The 22,519-nt window shown below is 45.0% G+C and overlaps 1 protein-coding gene across 1 annotated transcript in view; it reads left to right on the plus strand.

Moving 5' to 3' along the window:
* Positions 1-11,501: 11,501 nt before the first annotated feature.
* Positions 11,502-22,519, plus strand: part of ELL3 (elongation factor for RNA polymerase II 3) — a 329,007-nt gene continuing 317,989 nt past the window's right edge. Inside the window, exon 1 of the mRNA XM_078683282.1 lies at positions 11,502-11,593. Within this exon, the coding sequence (XP_078539408.1) occupies positions 11,567-11,593 (27 nt within the window). The 5' untranslated portion in view covers positions 11,502-11,566. The remainder of the gene's footprint in view (positions 11,594-22,519) is intronic.

The following is a 22,519-nucleotide window of genomic DNA, read 5'->3' on the forward strand; positions in this document are numbered from 1 at the left end:
ATGGATGACAATTTATCTGGATGTAAACCACCTTCAGTATTCACTCCAACTTTGGATATGATTGGACCAGAGGTTCAAATATTTGAACGTACAGTAATGCAAGACATCAAACGTCTTCTTACTGCAACCAATAAACCATGTTTTAATCTATCCAAACAAGAAAATTTAGCTTTGAATAAGATTGAGAACAACACCAACTTAGTCATAAAACCCTGTGATAAGGGTGGGGGCATTACGGTGTTTGACAAATCTGTCTATGACAGAAAAATGAGAGATATGTTGGATGTAAAGGAGCATTATAGACCAGCCCACATGAGAGAATTACAAAGTCTTAACAAGACTATAAAAGAGATGACTGAAAGAGCTTTCCAAGAGGGTTTCATTTGCGAAGACAAACTCATCTTTTTAAATAAAACTAATCCAATTACCTCGGCAATGTACGGCTTACCTAAAACACATAAAAACGAAAGTGAACCACCTATGCGTCCTATAATCTCCACAATTGGATCGAGCACGGAACCGTTATCCAAATACGTGGATACATTGCTATGTCCCTTAACCCAGAAATATGGATCGTTCATTCGAGACACTGGCGACATGATTGTTAAAATTGAGGGTACGGTGTTCAATCCCATTACCGACCTCCTTGTAACGCTTGACATTGAGGCGCTATGTACCAACATTCCTCAGTGTCAAGCATTACTAGCGGTGGCCTCACTGTTGGAAAGATATCCTAATAACAGACCGGATTTGTTCATCTTGCAATGTTTGGAACTGGTCCTTCTCAATAACTTTTTTGAATATGAGGGAACCCTTTTTAAACAAATCAAAGGGACCAGTATGGGGGCGTCTTATGCCCCCAGCGTAGCGAACACCTACATGGGAGAGTGGGAGTTGAAAAACATATTCAATATGGCTGCCCCATTTTTGGAAAAATGTTTTTCATCGGAAAAGGTTTATCGATGATATTTTTTTTGTTTGGCGAGGGCAAGAAAGCGATTTGAAAGATTTCATTTTGTGGTTAAACTCGAGTGACCCAAATTTGAAATTTACCTCGAACTACAGTAATGAGAAAGTCGAGTTCCTTGACATCGAAATCAATGGAAAGAATAATACTTTAGAGGTGAATCTATTTAGAAAACCTACGGCTAAAAACACAATTCTCCAATTTGGCAGTTATCATCCACATTGCCAAAAGGATTCAATAGCTTTTGGAGAATACCTGAGGATCCACCATAATTGTACAAATGTACATGACTACCAGAAATATGGCGAAGAACTTAAAGACAGACTCATCAAGCGAGGTTACCCCCACAGACTAATACGCCAAGCATTTAAGAGAGCGAAATATTTTGACTGTGATGCCCTGCTCAAAGGCACAAAACATAAACCCTCAGAAAAGATAACATGTGTTATTAACCATTCAACTCTTAACTATAAGATTAAGAATATCATAAGTAAGAATTGGAGAATCTTAAACACAGAGGATGGAGAAACACAGCTCTCTAAACCACTAATGGCATACCGACGGAACAGAAATTTGAGAGACCGCCTGGTACATACCAGGAAATATTCCAAACCACACGAAACTCAAACATCTATTACAGGTCTCCCATTGATTTTAGGTAATCATAGATGTGGAGCCTGCCATGCGTGTGATGCTGCACTAATAACTAACAACTGCAAAAAACACAGTAGATGGACAGAATGTAGAACAATGTCATACATTCACCCCAGTACAAGGATCTGGGCCTAAATCCATCGTTTTTTTTGCACTCCACACCACCCTGGGTTAGACACTGGCTATATGCAAATCAGCTCTGACCCTGTGCCTCATGGGAACAGTCCAGTCCGAACTACCAAGCCATGTCTTTCCCAGACCGGAATCAAGCATCCAAGGACCGGTTTCTGGCTATCAGCCTTCATTCAGCCTGGATAGCTTGATTCCAGTGGTGTGGAGAGCCTGGGACTCACGTCTGAGCATACCCAGCCCACTCGGGGTGAAAATTGCAAAAAACACAGTAGATGGACAGAATGTAGAACAATGTCATACATTCACCCCAGTACAAGGATCTGGGCCTAAATCCATCGTTTTTTTGCACTCCACACCACCCTGGGTTAGACACTGGCTATATGCAAATCAGCTCTGACCCTGTGCCTCATGGGAACAGTCCAGTCCGAACTACCAAGCCATGTCTTTCCCAGACCGGAATCAAGCATCCAAGGACCGGTTTCTGGCTTTCAGCCTTCATTCAGCCTGGATAGCTTGACTCCAGTGGTGTGGAGAGCCTGGGACTCACGTCTGAGCATACCCAGCCCACTCGGGGTGAAAATTGCAAAAAACACAGTAGATTGGATTACATCACAAGAGGCAGGATTCCTGCGCAGGATTCATGTCATATTTCTATGTTTTGCCAAAAGTGCATAAGGTACAGAGACCTCCACCGGGGCGCCCTATCATCTCGGGAATAGGTTCTATTTCAGAACCTCTGGCTACTTTCGTAGAGTATTTCATGCACCCTACGTTTAAGGAGATGCCGACCTTCCTACAAGACACCAAAGATTTTCTCCGGCTTTTACCTGAGATGAATTTGATATCATGAGAGACCATCTGGTGTCGTTCGACGTAGAATCATTATACACCTCTATCCCACAGGATGAAACCTTGGAGGTGATTACCACTCTACTGATGGAGAGAAATCTTGATTCTATTACTCCGGTCCAGTTTATTATGGCATGCGCCAGTCTTGCCATGAAGGAATTTTTTGGGGAAGTGTTCTCGCTCCAAGTTTAGCGTATTTGCATGTCCATAGCTTTGAGCAGGAACACATCTTAACATCCACAAATCCCTTTCGTGACTCAATACGAGTTTGGAAACGCTATATTGACGATATTTTTGTCATATGGCGCGGAAACATTGACGACCTTCATCTGTTTCTACAATGGCTCAACAGCAGGAATGGATTTTTACGGTTCACAGTTGAGCATGACAAAAAACAGTTGGTCTTTTTGGATTTATTAATATCAGCCACCCCTTTGGGTCTTGAATCAGAACTATACAGAAAACCCATGGCACGTAATTCGTTGCTATGTTATGATAGCTTTCATCCCAAGTCCTTGAGAAACAACCTTCCATATGGACAGTTCTTGAGAATCCAAAGGAACTGTTCCACGAAGGATGGATTTACAGAACATTCCGCTTCTTTAGCCGAACAGTTGAAATCAAGGAAGTACCCAAAGAAGTTGGTGCGCCAGTCGCTGAAACGTGCAGCTAATAATAACGAGAAGCATTGCTCAAACCTGCAATACAAAAAGAGAACACACAAAGACTAACCTTTGTCAACACTTACAGTACAATGTCGAATGACATTCAGAAAGTCATCAGAAAGCATTGGTCGATTTTAAACACGGGACAAGAATCCATACAGCCCCCTCTCTTTGCTTTTAGACGAGGTCCAAATTTGAAAGATCAGCTGGTGCATAAAGACCTAAAAGCAGAGTACAACATGCTGTTGGCACAATGTGGGACCTACCCGCTGTACAAGGCCATCATCCATGTGGGATGTGCGCAGCCTGCCCTCAGACACATAAATCAGTCACTATAGACATAGGTACAAGTTGTCCTTGGCAACAAACAAAGTTCACCATCATCCATGTGGGATGTGCGCAGCCTGCCCTCAGACACATAAATCAGTCACTATAGACATAGGTACAAGTTGTCCTTGGCAACAAAAAAAGTTCATCAACTGTAACAGTGATAAATTAATATATATGATAACTTGCCCATGCCAGTTAAGATGCGTAGGCATGACGACACGCAAAGTTAAGTTACGAATTTCTGAACATAAAAGCACAGTACGCTGTAGAAAATGAGCGACAAAACTGACAAGCCATTTTCTGGAAGTAAAACATGGTCCAACTGACTTTGAATGGACGGTTTTAGAACAACCCTTTACCCCAGACCATGTGACAGATATTTATAAATATCTGTTAGTTAGGGAACAAATATGGGTGTTCAGACTAGGGACTGACAAAGAGGGTCTGAATGATGAGATCCCTTGGATGTCACTATAAAGCCGGCACGTTAAAAGCAAACACACTACTCTGTAATTACAGCTTATTTTGCTGGACATCTTGCAGGGGCAGTTCTGAACAGATTGTCACACAATATATTGATTCATGTCATACAGTCCTTATATTACCAATTGATAATGCAGATTGCATATACCTCTCTTGAGAGTAACTTCTAAATGTCTCTCCTTTTATTTTAGACAGGAGAAAACAGTTATCATTAGCCGCAGGACCGTTATGAGCCAATACTCCGTACCTTTGGATATAAAGTAGCCCATATTTAAATGAGGCAGGTCCATGCACGACTAACAATATTGTCAATAAAGTTTTTTTACATAGGTGGGCTTGTGAAGATTGTCATCTTATCTACTTACGTTTTTAGTAATGGGAATGCTAGTATTGCACAACGAAGGTGTAGTGTGCTGCTCTCGACAAAATGAGACTATGATAAGGCCCCATTTACCCATTTCTGTGCAACCCGGATAGGGTACTCTGTCTCCTAAAACTCCCAGTAATGTGGGCGACAAACACGTAATCATCTTGGTGTGTTATTCGTTCCAATAGTAAATCAACAAAGACTATAACAGCCGATGTATAGGAGACCTTACTAGCACATAGCAAGCTCATGTATAACTAAATACAAAATTGTCAATAAAGTTTTGTTGACAGCTGAGACCCGATACTTTTTCTTCATTATATAAATAGGACTGGTAGCATTACACAGTGAATCGTTTAAATGTATTATCACTGGTAAAAATAGATCATCTCAGAAGTTGATCGATATTCTGTCGTTTATAGTGAACAAGAGTTATCATAAGTTTCCTTTGGTGCACAATGTAGATAGGAAACTCCATCTCCCATGATTCCCAGGCACGCCGATTACGATCACGTGGTCGCCTTTCTGCATCACATGCTCTTATAGTAAATGAACTGAAGATAAAGATGGCGGTTGCACGCCACCAGCCACCTCCTGAGGCGGCTCGGCAGACCCTTTGGAGTACCGAAGGAGAGGTGAGCTGGTTTGGGGTGATTTTGTTGCTCTAGTGCTAGTCAATGTAACGGTGCATGAGGGCTGATTTGATATGGGCTCCGATGACGAGCTTGCCGGACAGGCACTTTGGAGCTTTTTAACGTTAACTTGCACAGCATGGGTTGGTGAAAGTGCTGGCAAGGTTGCCTTTAGATCTTAGCCGCGGGGTCTTGCATTCATTCTCGTCTGGGTGTGGACTTGGGCAGGGGGTTTTGCATTATCTAACATGATATATATAAACACCTTCTGGAGTGCATGGCGTGCTCTGCTAGATGGATGTTGTCGGGTGTGAGAGTCATTTTATACCCGAGTGCGGATATACTGAGAATCTAGCGCACAACGTGCGATAAGGCTATACTCAATTATTAAAAGGTACCATTTCAATGGAATTGCTAATTGTCCGCTCGACAAGTACACTCTCTGCAATCATATGTTAGGGGTGGTATATATTTTTTATGAATTGGATAGACTCATTGTAAGAAACAGGTTATGTGACATTGGTTATATCTATGCCTTCTTTGATTTTAACAGAGCGGTGCTTCTTCTCCCTGAGCCTCAGCCAGGTGAGGTGAGGCCGTACCCTCCTGCAAACTAGGTAAGCGGGAATAGTTATATACTGAATATAAAAATATATTCATGCTGCCTGATGTTGACCTTGATGCAACACCTTCAGATGATAATGATGCCAGATTAGGATGTCTATATATAGAGACACAAATTTTCTTCTTTTGTCTTTCCTTTTTTCGACATGGAACTAACATTAATTGTGCATCCCACAGTGACTGAGTAATTCACATACAGGAGGAGTGACCAGACACCTAGGAGTCCAGGTGAAATGGTTCATTGATTTTATTTGATCTTTTCACATTGAATTGTTCTATTGCAGTAGCAATTATTGATAAAGGTCCTGACGAAGGCAGATGATAGTAGTGTCCTGATTTACTGCTGAAACATGTTGACCATATAACCTTAGTGGCAGATATTTGTTAAAGCTGCCATTCTTTTGCACTGTTTTTAATTTTGGGCAATTGAGCGATAATAATAAACTCATGTTTCTCTCACTTACCCAATTTTAACTCACCAATTACTTCACATTATTTATGCACCGCAATTTTTTCATTTTTTACCCATCATTTGACACCATCACTTAACAACTTTAAAGTGATTTCGTGCTTCATAATTACATGCAGGACGCGTCCACCTAGTAAACATCTTTTATGAATCACGAGGGGAAGGTTGTAAGGAACCCCAGATGATGACTAGGGAGGTATCGAATGGTGACTGATGGGTATCCTTATTCATAAGGTGACCTTCTGATGTATTTACACATTTAATTTGTTGGTTTAGGTCTCATTAAGGTAGGTTTGCTGTCGACAGACCCGTGGACACTCTATGTAAATTATGTTTATTATTGGGGTTGTGTCCATGCCAGGTCTATAAATATGCCCTAGGACCCTCCCCTATCGGTTTGTGTTTCTACAGACTAAATAAGACATACCGTGCAACAATAGAAGTAAAAGAGGCAGTCCTCATTGGAGGTTACAAATGAAGACAAGATGGTACTAAGGAGGGACTAACAAGCTTATTAACGAATCAGAAGCCAGCATTTTCAAAGGACAATGACACAACCCTATGAAAAATACGCTACCCAGGCTCGACCTAAAAAGACAAGTTGTTAAGAATTGGGGACAGCAAACCCAGAGAGTGCAGTTAAAATGCAATAATGTGTTATGGGAGACATTCCCAACTTACCAACATGAACCCTTCAGTCACCAGCTTTGGTGACAATATCGGTCACAGTGACCTTATTTTATGCTCAGTGATGTTTCATATCCTTACACCTGTCTTCATGACTTAACAAGATTGACAGGGGTGCGTAGAAGCGCACCTGCAGAGCACCTCAAAATGTTCATAAATCCCTGTAACTTTTTAACAGTGGTTCAATTATGATTTGACCAGCCATGCATGGTCATGTGGCTCAATATACAATATGGGTTGATACCCCGAAACCAGTCCCAGGATGCTTGTTTCCAGTCCAAGGAAGACCTGAGCTGACAGTTCAAGCTAAACTGTTCTCATGGGGTTCGGGGAGCAGAGTGTAGACTAATTTGCATATGGCTGGATCCAAAGTTGGGTGGCGAAGTGAGCTAAAGAACAATGGGTTTCACCCAGACCTCTTGACTATGGGTGAGTGTTTGAAAAGTTTCAGCACTCCATCCATCATCTTGTGGTGTTTGCTGGATATGTTCATGACAATAAACATGAAACAACATATACAACAATGGTCAAAATTAATGCAAACTCAAAAAATACAGTTTTCACAGCAAGGGTCAAAATCAAGACACAATGAAAGAATATAATGCTGTACTTATTTAAGCCTTATTGCACCTGGTCAGATTCTCAACAATGGTTAAGATCCTCTTCAAAGTGCATTATCCACCAGTAACTGCCCATCCGCAATTATGGCCTGAGCAAAAAGTCTGAGTGCATTATGAAAAGGAAGGGCAATTAGCTGCTGTCAACACCAACAGCATGTGGGCAGGAAGGCTAATCGCACCAGTTCCAATACACGGACAAACAGGCCAGCCCTCCCTGCCTTCCACATGACCCTGCTTCATGCTCTCACTGAATTCAAATGGAGGGAAATCAGAGATGCCAGTGCCATCTTTTTAAGCTTGCTAACTGAATGAGCCAATCTCAAAAATCCATACAAGGTTCAAATATATAAATGCATACTAAAGATGTACAATGTATACCGTCCTCATGCTATTACACAAATACATTCATAAACGTCTCGACAAGCATGGTGCTTGCATGCTAAATGTATGGGCATTGGTTCTCTCTTTTGCAGCATACACAGGTAAGGTACACAGAAAGTATCTTCTCAACTTTAAGGGTGGCAATGGAGGAGGGGATACCAGCATTGTGCACATGCTGTGTTGCTGTGTTGCTGTGTAGCTAAGTTCATGCCATACACGAGTCCCAATCAAACCAATAAACCCCACAGAGACACCAGCAAGAGGGCCAGCTGGTTCACCGCAGAACTCCTAGATCCAAGCAAGCATGCCGGAAACTAGAGAAGAAATGGCACAGTGAACAAACTCCGGACAGCCACGCAGCACACAAGGACGCCTTCCGCAACCACCACCACCTCATCAGGGATGCCAAGAAGACCTCCTTCAAAGACCGCCTTGACAACAACGCACACGACAGCAAGGAGCTCTTCAACATTCTGAAGGAACTCTCTAACCCCAGCTCCAACACCAACGCCATCCCGCCGTCGCAAGCCCTGTGCGACTCCTTCGCCACCTTCTTCCACCACAAGATAGCAGACATCCACGACAGCTTCAACACCCAGACAGCCCCAACAGATAGCAACACAACAGACACTCAGCACACCAGCGGCCATGTCCCCTTGCTAGCCTGGACCAGCGTGAGCGTCGATGTCACCATCAAGACCATGAGCACAATCCACTCCAGCTCTCCGTCACACCCATTCCCGCACCACATCTTCAACAAAGCAAGCAGCTCCATCGCACCCCACCTACACAACGTCATCAATCTCTCCCTTGAGACCGCGACCTTCCCAGAGATCTGGAAACACGCCGAGATCAATGCCCTACTCAAAAAACCCGAGGCAGACCCAAGAGACCTCAAGAACTTCCGACCCATCTCTCTGCTCCCCTTCCCGGCCAAGGTCATCGAGAAAATCGTTAACAGACAGCTAACCCGATACCTCGAAGAGAACAGAATCCTGGACCCTTCCCAGTCAGGGTTCCGCAGCAACCACAGCAACGAGACCGCCCTCATCGCCGCCACCGATGACAACAGGGCCCTGCTAGACAACGAGGAGACTGCAGCACTCATCCTCCTAGACCTCTCCGCCGCCTTCGACACCGTCTGCCACTGCACACTAGGCGCACGCCTCCACGCCACAGGGAACTGAGACAAGGCTCTGGAATGGACCATCTCCTTCCTCTCTGGCAGAACCCAGAGCGTCCGCCTCCCCTCGTTCTGTTCCGAAGACTCCGAGATCATCTGTGGCGTACCCCAAGGATCCTCCCTCAGCCCGATACTGTTCAACATTTACATGGCCCTGCTTGCACACGTCGACCGACAGCACGACCTCAACATAATCTCCTACGCCGCCGACACTCAACTGATCCTCTCCCTCGCCAAAGACCCCATCACCGCCAAAGACAACCTCCATGAAGGAATGAAGGCCGTCGCCGGCTGGATGAAGATCAGCTGTCTGAAGCTGAACTCGGACAAGACGGAGGTACTCATTCTCGACTCCAACCCGTCAGCCTGGGATGACTCCTGGTGGCCAACAGCACTGGGGGCAGCACCGACCCCCCCCGACCATGCACGCAACCTGGGAATCATCCTCGACTCAATGCTCTCAATGGCCAAGCAAGCCAACGTCGTCTCCTCCTCCTGCTTCAACACCCTCCGCATGCTCCGCAAGATCTACAGATAGATCCCGACAGATACAAGAAAGACAGTCACCCAGTCCCTCGTCAGCAGCAGACTCCCTCTACGCCGGAGCCCCGACCAAGCTCATCAATCAACTACAACGCATCCAAAACGCCTCGGGACGACTGATCCTCGATGTACCACGACACGGCCACATCACCCCCCACCTGAGAAACCTGCACTGGCTCCCCGTCAACAAGAGGATATCCTTTAAGCTCCTCATCCACGCACAGAAGGCACTCCACAAGACCGGCCCAGTCTACCTCAACAGACGGCTCTCCTTCTACACCCCCAACCGCCATCTACGCTCCGCCGACCTCTCACTCACCACCGTCCCGTGCATCCGAAGAACAACCATCGTCGGCAGATCCTTCTCCCACCTCACCGCCAAGACATGGAGCACCCTCCCACTGAGCCTACGACAGACCCAAGACCTGCTGACCTTCAGGAGGACACTAAAGACTTGGCTGTTCGATCAATAGCGGCCCCACCTCCTCCCCCAGGAACTTGAGACCAACTTTGGGAAGAGGTTTAAAACGCGGCAGTCAAGCGTGGGAGGATGCACCACCCGCGTGAAGTAACGGCGGGCCCACATGCCGAAATTGTGCCGGTTTTCAGGCACAGTGATTACTTAAAATTACAGACAGCTTTAGAAACAGAGGCCCACTGGAGGGATTAAAAGAGGATTTAAAGAGCGACATTGAAAGCTAGTGCATGGCAAACCACCAAAGGCAGGAAATCACCCATTGGAGGGAAGAAATAGCACTACAACGCCCAGCATGCTGTTGAAATACCCATGTGGGAGCAGCATGCAAAGTGGGAATTTAAGGGTTGTAATACGCAGCCGCTTACTAATTGCTGTGCCCTATGAATAAGAGGCATGTTGCCTCGAAACACGTCAGGGCGTCCTTGAATACACACTGTTTGGAAGGCTGCCTGCTGCTAATAAAGGTTCGGAGAATCAATCCTTGCGGAGTGACGTCCTCTTAGCACAGGACAAACTTTGGGAAGAGGTTTAAAACGCGACAGTCCGGCCGTGGGACGATGCACCGCCCGCGTGAAGTAACGGCGGGTCCACATGCCGGAATTGTGCCGGTGTGCAGGCACAGGGATTACTTAAAATTACAGACAGCTTTTGAAATGGAGGCCAACTGGAGGGATTAAAAGCGGATTTAAAGAGCAACATTGAAGGCTAGTGCATGGCAAACCACCAAAGGCAGGAAATCACCCATTGGAGGGAAGAAATAGCACTACAACGCCCAGCATGCTGTTGAAATACCCATGTGGGAGCGGCATGCAAAGTGGGAATTTAAGGGTTGTAATGCGCAGCTGCGCACTAACTACTGTGCCCTATGAATAAGAAGCATGTTGCCTCGAAACGCGTCAGGGCGTCCTTGAATACACACTGTTTGGAAGGCTGCCTGCTGCTAATAAAGGTTCGGAGAATCAATCTCTGCGGAGTGGCGTCCTCTTAGCACAGGACAAACTTTGGGAAGAGATATACATTTTTATATTGGTTAAGAGCTATGTTTCTAAATTACTTATACTGGTAAGCACTACTTACATTACATCATTACACACTACATCAATGTACCCTCAGTGATTTCTATCCCTGTTCTTTTTATGCAGAATTGTTTGTTGATTTCCAATTACACTTTTATTGGAGACTAGTGGAAGAGGGGAACAGACCACGTAGACATCCTTGGTTTATGTTTAGTGGTTATCTCTTGGCTATGTTTGTGTTTAAGTATACCTTAGAGTAGGTTATTGACGATACTCTGTTTACAGGATCACCAAAGTCTCCAGTGAGATATCCTTGTTGCCCAGGTCGTGCAGAGGGACCCTCTTCAGTTTTCTCCTCCCCTTGTTTCCCCTCTTCCCCTTGCTCATTGGCCCTGATTTGACTTTGTTGTGCAAACCAATGCAAGACGTACAACGTAGGAGTTTCCATCGACGAGGACTGCAAGGTCGAGGAAGGAGAGTGACACCATGGCGAGGAGGAGGCAGCCACAGCAGGTAAGTGCCTTTTTTAATTATAATTACATTAGGGAGGGTGGAGGGAAGGCTAACTCCACTCCACCATGGAGTCAGAGTTTTGCCTGAACTCTGCGTTCTCAACAGAGCGTGGAGTAGGCAAAACTCTGTAAACTCTGCTGGCGGAGTGGAGTTACCTGCCCGGCTGACTTCTAAGGCGAGAAGAAATGTTTTAGGAGAAGTGCCAGCGGGGTAAGAGGGGGGATGAAAAAGGCCCAATGACAATACCTATTCTCAGACTCCAAGACTGGTGGATCGAAGTCCAGTATGTCATCCAGATTCACCATAGGATCATCTGATCCCTGTCCATAGTTGACCTCCATTGCCCCCAAATTTTCATAAATTTCTGAGAACATCTCTGGCTACATACACCTCTTTTTCTAAATACATGCAAATGTCCATTTCTGCTCTCCATTGGTTGTTATTGGGTAGTGTTCTTACCCCTATCCCTGTGCAATATCTCTCTTAGCAACCACTAGACCCAGGGAACAGAACACCAATTTCCTACAGAGTAGCTCGGTGTCCCCCAGGATGCTTTGGAGTATACAATGTGGGATTAGGGAGATCCTTTACCTCCATTATGTTTACTAGCTCCCCCAGGATGCAGTGCCTGTATGTTCTGCTTGGGCATTCCCAAATCACATGGAAAAAATGACCCTACTGAGGGCCCCACATCATAAACCGACAACACTGGGAATTTTCCCCATTTTATGTAGCCTGTCTCCAGCTAAGTATACCCCGTGGAGAATGTCCAGTTGTATCAGTTGGCCTTAATTTCCACCACACAGGGGTACATCAGTGCTGCCTCCCAGTCTATGTCCTCCATGCCATCCATGTCACACTCCCAACAGTTCCTAAGGGTACCCAAACTGTCATGGATATTGTTGATGATCACCTCATAGATGGCTAAGACCACTCCCCACCCCAGCGGGCCATCAAGTAAATGACTATCCAGGGATGATATGTCCATGAGGTCTGACCAGTCCATTTCTTCTTTCATCAGTGTGGGCCTGAGTTTGGCGTATTTGTAGTACAGTTTGACTGCCATGTCATATTCCTCTCAGACATACTCAGTCTCATACTCAGTCATATCCCCAAGGGTGGAGATGCCCAGTGGGCAATGCCATGGAGCTCCCCGATCTCCCGGAACATTACACAGGCCAACAGAGGTGTAGCCTAGGTCACCCTTCCCCTCCATTCCACATGGGCCTTAGCCCTGTCCCATGCAAACAGCACTGCTTGGGACAGGCCCCATAGCTCAGATATGCCTTTGTGCTGTAAAAGAGGTGTTTACAGGAGTGGTGCTCCATGGATCATCTCTCCAGGCACACTGTGTGGTCATCAGTCCAATCATTTATTACTTGGAGCAGGGAGACCCAATAGTAGACCCGAAAGTAGGGGAGGGCAATCCCACCATTGATGACTGACTTACATAGAGTCCCCAAAGCAGTACTGGGAGGTTCCCCATCCCACATTAACTGCATTATCATCCTGTCCAACCGAGAAAAAAAGGATTCCGGAATCAGGAAGAGGTTATTTGCATCACATATAATATCTTGGGAGGGTAATTATTTTGAGGATGGCCACCCTACCTAGATTCTTCATGGGCAACATTCTTCATCTGGCCACGCCACTGTAAGGCCACCATTTGCAGTTCAAGTTTTCGCTCCCGCAAGGCCTCCAGGTCCTACACCACTGAGATGCCCAGATGTCTCAAACCCTTTATGGAGACATTCATTGATTCCGGGACCCAAATCCTCTAGCCCCATTGCACCACTGTATAAAATGTTGATTTGCCCCAGTTCACATTGTAACCAGAGTATTCCTCAAAGACCTCCGCCATCCAAAGGAGGGGTCTTAGGTTTGCGGCAGGGTCAGTAACGTATAATAGGACATCATCCACATATAGGGAGATTTTCTCCTTTTCCCACTGTGGTACCCCTGCCTCCTCCACGGATGCCCTGATCATGCCTGCTTGGGGTTTCATACAAAGGGCAAACAGTAAAAGGGAAAGTGGGCACCTCTGTCTAGTACCTCGGCTTAAAGAGAACGGACCTGAGATTACCTCATTAACGCAGAGTGCTGCTGTCGGGTCAGTATATAGCAAAGTTACCCAAAAGCAGAATCGTGGGCCAAAGCCGAATCTTCTCAGGACCAAAAAAGGTAGGGCCAAGGAACTGAATCGAACTCTCTATCTCCGCATGTGTGGATAGACGTGCCAGTGGACAGGGGCATCTCTCCTCTCATCTATCCAGTGGTGTAGACGCTGGAGATTTTGTCTCATCGATCACTTAAAGCCTGTCTGATCCCTGTGTATCAGTTAGGTAATAACTCCTGCTAGTCTGTAAGCCAGGATTGTTGCCAGTAATTTAGTCTCCACATGTAGGAGAGACATTGAACAATACGAACCACAGTCATACCCAGGTTTGCCCTCTTTATATATTACTACAATCACTGTATGTTGGAGGTCAAGGAGGAGCAATGCTCCCTCACTGGAGTCCTTGAACATTGCTGTCTTGCTTTTTCTTCAGAACACCTGGGCAAGACTTCAAAATACCAGGACACAACATGAACACTCTTCAAAATAGGACTCTACACAAAATACAATGTGAACAAAACTCAACACTCATTTATTAAGTGAAGGGGAATATTTATTGCAGCAAGTTCCCATATACCAAAAAGCAATAATACACAATAATTAATGTATAGAAAGGTAACTGTACGTGCACAAGAATAAGTAATTAGAACTTGGAATCCTTCACCGGCTGTTTAGCATCAAGCTTGCCAGCACAACTGGGGAACCCATTGACAATTTCAGGCAGGAGATCTCAACCCGGCACAAAAGTTACTGGGCAATAGGTCCGCTCTGCAGGAGAGTTCCTGTCAAAGTGCCAAGAGGCCTCGGTCGTTAAACTCTTTACTTACACGGAGAGAGATTTCTAGATGCCCCCCTTCCCTTTAATTGTGCTGTAGGTGCTGGTTACACTTCTCTGTGCCGAGGCCACTCAACGGAGCTGACCAGGCTCCAATGAGAGCTGAGGCAAAAATCCTCATCCTTGGACACTGTACGCACCCCACACTGTATGTTCCAGCAGCTTAACTCTCTCTCACTCAGTGAAGTGAGAAACATAAACAATTTGTGTGGGCAAGTATCCTGGGCTTGTCTCCATTCGCAGTGCAAAGGTAAGGTTAGACAGACACAAGATGAAACCCTGCTTACAAATGTAGTTAAAGCAAAATGGAGTCAATGGTCAATACACAATCCCACAATGTATAACTACATGTAGCATTACACTCCACCCCTTGACCCTTGACTAATAATTAACATAACTCATAGGTGTAAATATTATCGCGCTCGAACAAAACAAGGATATAAAGCTAGGCACATATTGCATACAGCAACAAATGGATATCAAAATACAAATTATAATGAAAATGACACTGAAAAAAACAGCGAATGTGGCCCAAAATCAGGGAACCATCCAAATAACTAATCCCACCATCTCTTGTCAACATCTTGCTTCACTCCCTTGACTAATTCATGCAATGCATTAAGATGCGAATGGATGGATGTTGAATGGTGAGACAAATTGAAACAACACAATCCTTCAAAATCTGCACAGCCATTGTTATGTTTTAAAAGCAAATAATCAATAGCAGCCTATTTTGAAAAGCGTATTTTCTTGTTCACCGGACATTTAATAGAATTTCAGCTAAAGCAGTAGTAGTTTAATTTATAATTTTCACCATTAAACATGCAAGCGTCTTCATTATCCTACTATTATACACAGTTAACCAATGAACGCCTACTATGGCTGTAGTGAGACTAATATATTCAGTTTTGGATAACAATGTAATTTCAGAATCACAGTCTTTAGCCAACTGAAAAGCGTCTCTAGCACAGCGAGAACGTAAAGCTGAACGTAAAGGCAACATCAGACATCATAATTTTGTTAAGGCACATGGTCCACCAGTCAGGTTTGCTGGAATGTAGGTGTATGACGTATTGCCACATGAAAAGAGCCATCCCTTGGGTAATTTTAACAAACCTAAAGTGGCTAGCAACAGACACTTTATGCTTGTAATACACATTGTTATTTACAGTAGTCTATATACTATTGCTCCGTAATTGACACAATATATGTTGCTCTCTGGAGATGTTACTCATAGAACTGTCAATCTTTAGCTGCTGGCACTTCCCTATTATAGCAGGATGACATGAAAGGTTATAATAATCATCTCCAACAGAGATATTGTATGGTATGATATGAGTCATATTTTTCCACAGATTTCCTGTTATCCCAGGGAAAAACATACAATACACATATAAAGAGAGGTGGGTTCTGACATTGCTTTCCTCCACCACCTCATCAGCATTGGTAGTATTAAAGATGTGTAACAGAACATCAACAGGAGTAGGTGGTGTAACTAAATAGGCAGGGATAACGTTGAGGGTGTTTTTAACGTTCCGCATACAGAAATGGGATCTGTTGAGCACATTTAGTGCCAAATAAGTCCACATGTTCTCCGGCTGCTGTAATAATGTCATGATGTGATACTGGTAATTGAGTCCCTTGGCTGTGGGCATCTCTGGACCCTCCTGGTCCCCTCTGGACATGTCCAAATACACTCAAAGCAGTGAAATCAGGCCATAAACACACCATGCTGTGATCTAGAAGAACAGAGAACAAACAAGTATGAACATTCTCACAAATAACATTTATCAGCAGGCATATGTACCCATTACTCCTCTCCAGGTCTCATTACAACTAGGATAATGTATTTTCCTGTAGCTATGATTTCAGAAGGTTCAGAGGGTTGTTGGGGAATTTGATCCATACTATGGCTCCTAGGTTCTTATCAGTAGAGCCAACCCCTCCCTGTCCTCATAGAGTAAGAAGGGCTGGAGCAGGCCCCTTCCTAACAATTACTCCATAAACTGGCATGATGATAATCTGAGCAATTTGATCTCCGGGTTGCACTACTAAATCAATGTTTCCACTGTTCAGCGGTACCACTTATACCCCTCCTTGGTAATCACAGTCTGTTACCCCACCCAGAATTTGGATGCCTTTTAAGGCAAGGCGGGAGCGATGGGCAATTAATCCAAAATGCTCCTGGGGAATCTGAATTCCAACTCTGGTTTCAATTAAAGCTATATCTCCGGGTTTCAGTCTGTGCATCTGTAAAGAATATAAATCAAGACCACAGCCTCTGGGGTGACCCGATATGGAGCTAAGGCTCCGGCAGTTGTCTCTCAGTATAAAATAGTGTTAGTGGTCACGTGAGGCTACATCTGCAAAGTTGGTATCAACATTTGCATTAACGGAGTTTCTGCATTTGTCTAAGGCCTGTTGTTCAGAATTAACAATGCATCATGCAAGATATCTCTCCAACCTTTTAATGACCCCTCTGCACTCTGCACTCTGCACTCTGAATCTGCACTCTGCACTCTGAATCTGCACTCTGCACTCTGAATCTGCACTCTGCACTCTGAATATGCACTCTGAATCTGCACTCTGCACTCTGAATCTGCACTCTGCACTCTGAATCTGCACTCTGCACTCTGAATCTGCACTCTGCACTCTGAATCTGCACTCTGCACTCTGAATCTGCACTCTGCACTCTGAATCTGCACTCTGAATCTGCACTCTGAATCTGCACTCTGAATCTGCACTCTGCACTCTGAATCTGCACTCTGAATCTGCACTCTGAATCTGCACTCTGCACTCTGAATCTGCACTCTGAATCTGCACTCTGCACTCTGAATCTGCACTCTGAATCTGCACTCTGAATCTGCACTCTGAATCTGCACTCTGCACTCTGACTCTGCACTCTGCACTCTGAATCTGCACTCTGCACTCTGCACTCTGAATCTGCACTCTGAATCTGCACTCTGCACTCTGAATCTGCACTCTGCACTCTGAATCTGCACTCTGCACTCTGAATCTGCACTCTGAATCTGCACTCTGAATCTGCACTCTGAATCTGCACTCTGCACTCTGAATCTGCACTCTGAATCTGCACTCTGCACTCTGAATCTGCACTCTGAATCTGCACTCTGCACTCTGAATCTGCACTCTGAATCTGCACTCTGAATCTGCACTCTGCACTCTGACTCTGCACTCTGCACTCTGAATCTGCACTCTGCACTCTGCACTCTGAATCTGCACTCTGCACTCTGAATCTGCACTCTGAATCTGCACTCTGCACTCTGAATCTGCACTCTGCACTCTGAATCTGCACTCTGCACTCTGAATCTGCACTCTGAATCTGCACTCTGCACTCTGAATCTGCACTCTGAATCTGCACTCTGAATCTGCACTCTGAATCTGCACTCTGCACTCTGAATCTGCACTCTGAATCAGCACTCTGCACTCTGAATCTGCACTCTGAATCTGCACTCTGAATCTGCACTCTGAATCTGCACTCTGCACTCTGAATCTGCACTCTGAATCTGCACTCTGCACTCTGAATCTGCACTCTGAATCTGCACTCTGAATCTGCACTCTGCACTCTGAATCTGCACTCTGAATCTGCACTCTGCACTCTGAATCTGCACTCTGAATCTGCACTCTGAATCTGCACTCTGAATCTGCACTCTGCACTCTGAATCTGCACTCTGAATCTGCACTCTGAATCTGAATCTGCACTCTGCACTCTGAATCTGCACTCTGAATCTGCACTCTGAATCTGCACTCTGCACTCTGAATCTGCACTCTGAATCTGCACTCTGAATCTGCACTCTGCACTCTGAATCTGCACTCTGAATCTGCAATATGCATCTGCACTCTGCACTCTGCACTCTGAATCTGCACTCTGAATCTGCACTCTGAATCTGCACTCTGCACTCTGAATTTGCACTCTGCACTCTGAATCTGCACTCTGCACTCTGAATCTGCACTCTGCACTCTGCACTCTGAATCTGCACTCTGAATCTGCACTCTGAATCTGCACTCTGAATCTGCACTCTGAATCTGCACTCTGAATCTGCATCTGCACTCTGCACTCTGAATCTGCACTCTGAATCTGCACTCTGAATCTGCATCTGCACTCTGCACTCTGAATCTGCATCTGCACTCTGCACTCTGAATCTGCACTCTGAATCTGCACTCTGAATCTGCACTCTGAATCTGCACTCTGCACTCTGAATCTGCACTCTGCACTCTGAATCTGCACTCTGCACTCTGAATCTGCACTCTGAATCTGCACTCTGAATCTGCACTCTGCACTCTGAATCTGCACTCTGAATCTGCACTCTGAATCTGCACTCTGAATCTGCACTCTACACTCTACACTCTGAATCTGCACTCTGCACTCTGAATCTGCACTCTGCACTCTGAATCTGCACTCTGCACTCTGAATCTGCACTCTGCACTCTGAATCCGCACTCTGCACTCTGAATCTGCACTCTGCACTCTGAATCTGCACTCTGAATCTGCACTCTGAATCTGCATCTGCACTCTGAATCTGCATCTGCACTCTGAATCTGCACTCTGAATCTGCACTCTGAATCTGCACTCTGCACTCTGAATCTGCACTCTGCACTCTGAATCTGCACTCTGCACTCTGAATCTGCACTCTGCACTCTGAATCTCACTCTGCACTCTGAATCTGCACTCACAATCTGCACTCTGCACTCACAATCTGCACTCTAAATCTGCACTCTGCACTCTGAATCTGCACTCTGCACTCTGAATCTGCACTCTGCACTCTGAATCCGCACTCTGCACTCTGAATCTGCACTCTGAATCTGCACTCTGAATCTGCACCTGCACTCTGAATCTGCATCTGCACTCTGAATCTGCATCTGCACTCTGAATCTGCACTCTGAATCTGCACTCTGAATCTGCACTCTGCACTCTGAATCTGCACTCTGCACTCTGAATCTGCACTCTGCACTCTGAATCTCACTCTGCACTCTGAATCTGCACTCACAATCTGCACTCTGCACTCACAATCTGCACTCTAAATCTGCACTCTGCACTCTGAATCTGCACTCTGCACTCTGAATCTGCACTCTGCACTCTGAATCTGCACTCTGAATCTGCACTCACAATCTGCACTCACAATCTGCACTCACAATCTTCACTCACAATCTGCACTCACAATCTGCACTCTGCACACTGCACTCTGAATCTGCACTCTGCACTCTACATATGGTATGTTATGCTTACATACATTCCATATATTATCCATGTATATGCCACATTTAGTTAAGAATATATGTTCTGTTTAGTTACATTACTTTGTTTGTATACCCTTTTATGCTGCTCTAAAGTTATTTCAATGGGTGAAATGCGCAGCCTGGGTAGCAGGAAGGAGAAGATAAGAGAGTGCATCGAGTGCGGACTTGTGAGCAAGCGCCTTAAGCCATCAGGATGCTACTTCAAGGCACGTAGACAGGGTCGTAATACCCAATGATACTCGTAAAGGTAGCTACAAAAAATGGTGTTAGGTTGTGCACACACCCTGCAAAGATGCGTGTAGTGCCTGAAGTCACAAGTTGAACCTGGTGTTGTTCGCTACAATAGACGATAGTTATCAGTGAGGTTTGTTCCACCATGAAACGAAAGTTGGCTGCCGAGAGTAACAAGGCAGTGCTGGGAGGGGGGCTGCGCACCAACTGAAGTGCTCTGGTTGCACGGCCTGCGGCCGTGTGAAGTGATAAGCCTTTGAAGTATGTCACGGCGCCTGAGGGGAGAGCAGAGAGAAGAGAAGGCTCGTGCGGGCAGAAAGGACGGCCGTGGGAGGTGGGAGGAGAATTCGGCATGGCTGGGGAGGGGGAGGAGAAATTAAAGTAAAGGCTGTGTTTGCGGGGAGAGAGAGGGGAGGTGCTGGTGTGGGAGGAGTGCTGCTACGGCCTGGGGGAAGCTGGCTGGGGAGGGGGAGGAGAAATGAATGTAAGGCTGTGGGGAACAGAGTTTATGGCCCAAAAGCGCGTGCCTGTGGCCACGTGAACTTCAAGAAAACCGCAAGGAATGAAGCCCTTGGTTTGACGAGGATTTCGAGCACTTGAATTCTCGCTCCTCAATGCGCTTGCGCGCATTGTAGGTCACGAGACCTAAAAAAGGTGTGAGTTACCCAAACATTCCCCAGTACAAAATGACAGCAGAAATAATAGAAGGAATAACTCCAGTGATAAACAAAATGATTGAGCAAGGTATACTGAGAGAAATAGAAAGTAGTCCTTGTTTTCACCGATAATGGGATTGAAAAAGCAAAATGGAACCTTTAGAATGGTACAGGATTTGAGAAAGGTTAATAAAATAGTTGACCCATGTTGTCCGATTGTACCAAATCCAGCAGTGATTTTATATCAAATTCCCCATGATGCAGAATGGTACACTGTGATTGATCTATGTAAAGCGTTCTTTACAGTTCCATTGCACCCAGAAAGCCAGCCAATATTTGCGTTCCGGTTCGGAAACCGTATTTTGGCATGGTGCCAATTCCTCAAGGGTATACTGAAAGTCCATCTATCTTTAATCAGTTGCTAAAGAAATCATTAGAAAGTTTGAGCATGCCTGGAGAGTCTGTATTGGTTCAATACATTGGTGATCTTCTAGTGGCATCAAAGACAAAATATGCATGTATAATAGATACCATTGCATAGTTGAATCATTTGGCAGAAGAGAGACATAAAGTGTCTCCATCTAAATTACAATTTTGTCAGAAAGAAGTGCAATACTTAGGTCATAAGATTGCCAAAGGAATCAGACAAGTCACTGCAGAAAGAATCAAAATGATACAAGGAATGCAGCCACCAAAAACTCAAAGACAAGTAAGGATGATCCTGGGAATGGTAGGATACTGTAGACAATGGATTAGTGGATTTTCATTGATAGCAAAACCATTATAGAGATTAACAAGAGCAGATATCAGAGACCCTATAGTATTGACCAAAACTGAAATGGAAGCATTTGCACAACTGAAAACGAGCTTATGTGAAGCACCAGCTTTAGGGATGCCTGACTATGGAAAAGAGTTTGAATTGTACTGCAGTGAGTGAGAAGGATGTGCATTGTCAGTTCTGATTCAGAGACATGGAAAACTGAGAAAGCCAATTGCACATTTCTCAGCTGTTTTAGACCCAGTTGCAAAAGCGTTGCCAGGTTGTCTGAAAGCAGTAGCAGCTACAAGCGTCAGTCTAGAACAAAGTGAAGGAATAGTGATGGGATTTCCTGTGAGGGTGTATGTACCTCATTCTGTGGGGATTCTCCTTACTAGGACAAAAACGCAGTACCTGACCAACAATAGGATGACAAAGTATGAGAAGATAATTCTGGGAGCAGAAAATGTGACAATCTCTAGATTTGTAAATGTAAACCCTCCTACACTATTACCTGATACCAGGGAAACTGAAGTGATAAATGAATTTGATCATAAATGCCTGGATGTTCTTGAATACTGTACCAAACCAAGACCAGACATCAGAGATGAGCCATTGCCTAAATCTGACTACGTAATGCTTGTTGATGGTTCGTGTCTGAGAACAAATGAAGGTGTTTTGAGTGCAGCATATGCTGTTTGCACAGTAGCAGATGTACTGGAAGCATCTTGTCTGAAAGGAATTCGTTCTGCTCAAATAGCACAATTGATTGCTTTGATTCGAGCGTGTTAACTGGGAAGGGAAATTAAGGTTACCATAGTGACCGACAGTGAGTATGGTTTCGGAGTTGTCCATGATTACGGACAACTGTGGTCCCAAAGAGGTTATTTGACTTCTGCAGGATCACCATTACGGAATGCAGAATTCGTGAGAATGTTGATAGATGAAATTCAGTTGCCTGACAAAATTGCTGTGGTGAAGTGTGCGGCTCACAAAAAGGGGGATGATTACATTACTTGAGGTAACAGGTATGTAGACTCAATTGCAAAATATTGTGCTAACAATTTGGCCTCCAT

Source organism: Lissotriton helveticus, chromosome 3_1, assembly GCF_964261635.1.
Source record: "Lissotriton helveticus chromosome 3_1, aLisHel1.1, whole genome shotgun sequence".
NCBI lineage: Eukaryota > Metazoa > Chordata > Amphibia > Caudata > Salamandridae > Lissotriton > Lissotriton helveticus.